The following is a 4788-nucleotide window of genomic DNA, read 5'->3' on the forward strand; positions in this document are numbered from 1 at the left end:
AAAATAAATAGACACTCCAGGGAACAATGGAACAGCAAGGGCACAGTCCTCAGATGACGTCCCTGGAAATGATGGCTTTCAAATTATCTCTGTTAGCTAAATAACCTTCAGGGAGATTAAAGGTCCATTTACCCGAAGCCTACCTGGTTACTCTCTGGGAATGTCTTGGCTCTACCATGTTCAGTTCCTAAAATGAACTTCTTGTGGGCCTAGGAAAATATTTGAGGGGGTTTCCTGTCCATGCCTGGCATTTTGCTGATATAGCATCTGTGGGTGAATAGTTACCAGCTTCTCCAGGAGTCGCTGCAATCTGGACTCTCAGTGGACTCTAGGGTTTTCTCTGAGCTCTGAAGCTATTGTTAGAAAGCTGAGGAACCGGCCTCAATGAGCTTGGGTCTGTCTGCAGCAAGCTTCGAATGCCTGAGCTGCTCAGTTTGCCACAAAGGAGGATACTCATGCTAGCTCGTTCAATGAGGATCTGTTCCTTTTAGAGAGACTATAAAAACAAGTAAAATATTTCAATTTTTAGTTTCTTATCTAGTAGAAGAGACAGATAGTGCCCCATACAAACGATAAATGCCACAAGTGATACCTGATCTAAGACAGGACAGAGGAACAAGGGGCCACATTCATTTCAGGTATCAAACCAGGAACATGCAGAATGTCCAGCAAATATTTGGGTGCTCAGTAAGCACTCAGTAAAGGTTAGTAGTGACAGCTGTTACCAGGAGTGGTTTCACATAGGAAGCAGAATTACAAAGCAGGACTGGTTGCCAGCTAACAGAATACCCTGTTAAGTTTGAATTTCAAGTGTACAACTACATTCTAGTATAAGTATACTCCAAACATTGCAGAAGACATGCATACACTAAGATATATTGGTTGTCTGTCTGAGATTCAGATTTAACTGCTCATCCTCAGTTTCTATTACTAAACACAGCACACTTAAGTCAAAGGTGTTTTTTTATTATTTTATTGAATCGTGACTGATATGTAAAAGTTCTATATGTTTGATGTGAAATAACCACCCCTTTGAGCTCATTAGCATATGCATCACCTCATTTGATCATCTTTCCCTTTTCCTCTTTTTTTCTTCCTTTGTTTCCCTCATTTCACATCTCCTGGAGACCACTACTGTGTCCCAGTCTCTTGAGTTGCATGTTAAAGGTTTCACATGGAAGTGAAGTCACATCTTTTGCTTAGTGTGATATCCTCAAGGCTCCCATACCTTTCCCCAAATGCATGGATTTTTTCTTTTCACAGGCTGAACAATAATCTCTTGTATCCACCCCTTTTCTTTATCTCTTCATCCATTGATCCATTGTCTGAGGCTGCTTCCATAGTGTGGAATTGTGAACAATGAATATTCTGTTCAAAATCCAGCTGTTGTTTTTTTTGGGGGGAGGGATATTAGTGGGTGGGTGGGTCACACAGAAGTTTCACTGAGTCCAGAAGAATTGTACATGGAAATGAAGAGCAGATGAAGAGAGATCAAGCCCAAAGGCAGAAAGTACAGTAAATTTTCCATGCACTTCTCCAATCATGGCTAGCACTTCCTCCCAGGCCATGGTGACAACTCAGAAGGCCTTGAAATAATTTACCCATTTGTTTACTAACAGGTGTAGGATGTTGCCTTTGCCCCTGGTCTTTAAATGAAGAGACTGATTCCCAAGCATGAACAGTTGACCTTCATAAGTGCTCAGAGCCTGGAAGCTGGAGCTAGGATTGTGGATGCTGGCATTGGGCGCCAGCAGCTACTATCTTGACCTTTGGGTGGAGGAAAACAACCTGTTTAACTTAAGTTTATTGTACGTTTTCAGGTCATTCTGAAATTCAGATGAACTCTGAATCCTACACCCAGTCAAATGTCTCTGCTTCACAGAAGTGATAGCCAGAGTGCCCTGGCTGCTCTCTTACTTCCTTCAAGGTGTGGAACGAGTTCATCTTCCCAGCTTCAAAGGCCCCCATTTCCTGGAATGTAGAATCCCCCCACCCCTCAACTGCTGACTGCACAATCAAATGCTACCATTTGCAACAACTTATCGGAAACAAACAAGCTACAGCGAATTGAGCAAGAATTTCTGGGATACCTTGGTTATTATGGTCAGAGCAAAGGACACACTGTGAGCTTTGGCTGTTTGAGTGGGCCAAGGGTGATGATTAACCTAGCCTCCTGCCGGTTTAAGTAGGGTTGGAGCTGTGAGTGCAGTCAGTCCTCCTTCGCTTCAGCTCCAGTGCTCCTCATGAACCATCCCTAAACGCAGACACCATGCTGTCCCTGAGGGTCGCCTGCCTCGTCTTGAGCGTGGCCAGCACAGTCTGGGTAAGTGCTTTCTCTTCTCTCTGGTAGTTCTTCCGCAAGGAGTCCTGAGTTCAGAGTCTACAAGTCCTTTGTACTGAGCTTTATAAATGCCAGGCCAGGGAGGCAAATTCCTCGATGAGCCTGACAAGTGTATGGGGAAATGTGATGTCCAGAGGGAGGCCCTAGGGGAAGAGGGATCTTGACATCTGTTGTTCAGGCTGATTCAGATGCAGTCTTTAAAACTGCAGCTGTGTGTGTTAGGATACTCTCACGGTGCTGGGGATTGATCCAGCATAGAATTCCTCATGCTGCAACCCTTAGATGCAGTTCCTCATGTTGTGATGACCCGCAACCAGAAAATTGTTTTTTAGTTAATACTCCCTAACTTTAATTTTATTACTTTTCTGAATCGTAACATAAATATTTTTGGAAATAGAGGTTTGCCAAAGGAGTCATGACCCACAGGTTGAGAACCCCTGGGCATGACAGTAAACCTCTCTACAACTGAGCTACACTGCCAGCCTCCTGAATCCCTCCATATTTTTGTCCCTCTAAACTCTGGAGGCATCATTCTAACAGATCACAACACTGGGTAAGAACTGTTCTCCAGCTGGTAATTCCAGACGTTTGACTGAAACGAGCAGAAGGTTTGGGGTTTAGTATGGTTTAACCTCTAGTCTTTGTTTTATTGGTGATATTTGAGTTTTGTAATGTTGTCATGTTGAGGACTGCAGCAGAACCTTCTCTGTATGGACCAAGCAAGCATTCTACACCCGCAGCCCTAAGAAGAACTTCTTATATCTTTTTGAAGACATAAAAGGAAAAAGGGCAAATTAATTGCCTTTGAAAACATATAGCAAATCCTGAAGACATTGGTTATGAGGCAGTGGGCTCTTTGGAAGGATTCGTGCTCTTTTCAGATAACTTCTAAATACTGACATCTTCCCCAAATTAAGCTCCAAAGACAAACAAAAGAAAGAAACCTAAATCACTGGAGTTTCTGACACATTCTATCCAGTTTATAAAACATGTCAACTATGACCAAGGACCTAGGTGACATCCTAATTAGTTACCCAGGGTGTATATCATTTCAGTTGGTTTTGGTGGTGGTGGTGGTGGTGCTGGTGGTGGATTTTTTGGCTCACCATTCAAAAATCTTGATATCAGAGAGTAAAGAATAATACCTTTTGGAGGGAATTAAACTAAAATAACTAGCGGAGGCGATATTTCTGGGTAATTTGTACTTCTATTGTCTTCCTTGTCTCTTATTATTATGTGCACTTTCTGTCTGCTTCATTGTTGTGCTATTTTACTCATACAATTGAATTTACCATTATATTTCTTATTCAAAAGGACTCGTTCTTTTAAATGAGTTGTTCTTCGCTGCTTTAATTATGATAATTAGGATTATTTGAATTTTCACAAATGAGAATGAGACCATGTTGATTAATTATAAGGAAAAACTACCCCAAACTAACATAGTGACAGGAAGTCCCTTGTAAGTTGGCAGTGCTGAGCGGAGGCGATGAACTGCCTCGAAGCCATCTCCACCCGTTAGACTAGGAAGTCTTATGGGACAAAATGTTTTGTATTTCATTTGGTTTATAGCTGAGAACTTTTAGCTCTGGGTTTCTAATTATAAGGTGTTCCAAAAATTGCTGGTTGCTGACTACTGCTTCAACTGTTTATTATTTTCATTTCAAATGAAAATCTACAATTGCATGATTGTACTACAAAACATTGCCAAGTTTTAACTTCCCACATTTGTGTACTTGATAAGTGCTTGTCTGAATCATGGACCATCTCCAAGGGTTACCATAGAAACCTGAAGGAGAAAGGAGCATGGGTGCAACAGGGCATAGGTTTTTACATTCAGAAAGAGGACTTTAGGGAGGGAAAAAAAAAACCTAGAATGTTTCAGCTATCTTCTCATCTGTGGTCACAAAAGAAAGGATAAAGGTGAAATTTAACTGATGCTTTTAATACAGATCATTTTTCTTTTAAAACCCTTACCATCTAGCAGATGCTTACCTAGCATCAAATACAGTCTTACACATTCACACCCTTTGTCTCCTTTGCTTCTCATAATGACTCCGTGAAATAAGTAGAATTTCCTTTTGACTGTAAGAAACTGGCAGCCTGTGGAAGCCAGCAGTACTGGCTCCTAATGTCTGCCGTTTCTCCCTTGGGGCTAGTGAGCATGACAAAGTCTCTTCTGCTGGCTAACATTGTTGCCTCTGCTCCTTTTTGAATGTTTTGAAAACCCTTAAAGACTACAGATACCGAAGATAAAGGTGAATTCTTATCAGAAGGAGGAGGAGTGCGTGGCCCAAGAGTTGTGGAGAGACATCAGAGTCAATGCAAGGACTCAGACTGGCCCTTCTGCTCTGATGATGACTGGGTAAGGCGAGCACAAGGTGAACAAGGAGCCTTCCTTATGCTGTTCTCTCTCTCTCTCCCTCTCCCTCTCCCTCTCCCTCTCCCTC

The 4788-nt window shown here is 42.1% G+C and overlaps 1 protein-coding gene across 1 annotated transcript in view; it reads left to right on the forward strand.

Moving 5' to 3' along the window:
- Positions 1–2182: 2182 nt before the first annotated feature.
- The window catches only part of Fga (fibrinogen alpha chain), a 7423-nt gene continuing 4817 nt past the window's right edge, over positions 2183–4788 (forward strand). Inside the window, exons 1-2 of the mRNA XM_021158178.2 lie at positions 2183–2323; positions 4575–4703. Coding sequence (XP_021013837.1) covers positions 2270–2323; positions 4575–4703 — 183 coding nt within the window. The 5' untranslated portion in view covers positions 2183–2269. The remainder of the gene's footprint in view (positions 2324–4574; positions 4704–4788) is intronic.

Source organism: Mus caroli, chromosome 3 (assembly GCF_900094665.2).
Source record: "Mus caroli chromosome 3, CAROLI_EIJ_v1.1, whole genome shotgun sequence".
NCBI lineage: Eukaryota > Metazoa > Chordata > Mammalia > Rodentia > Muridae > Mus > Mus caroli.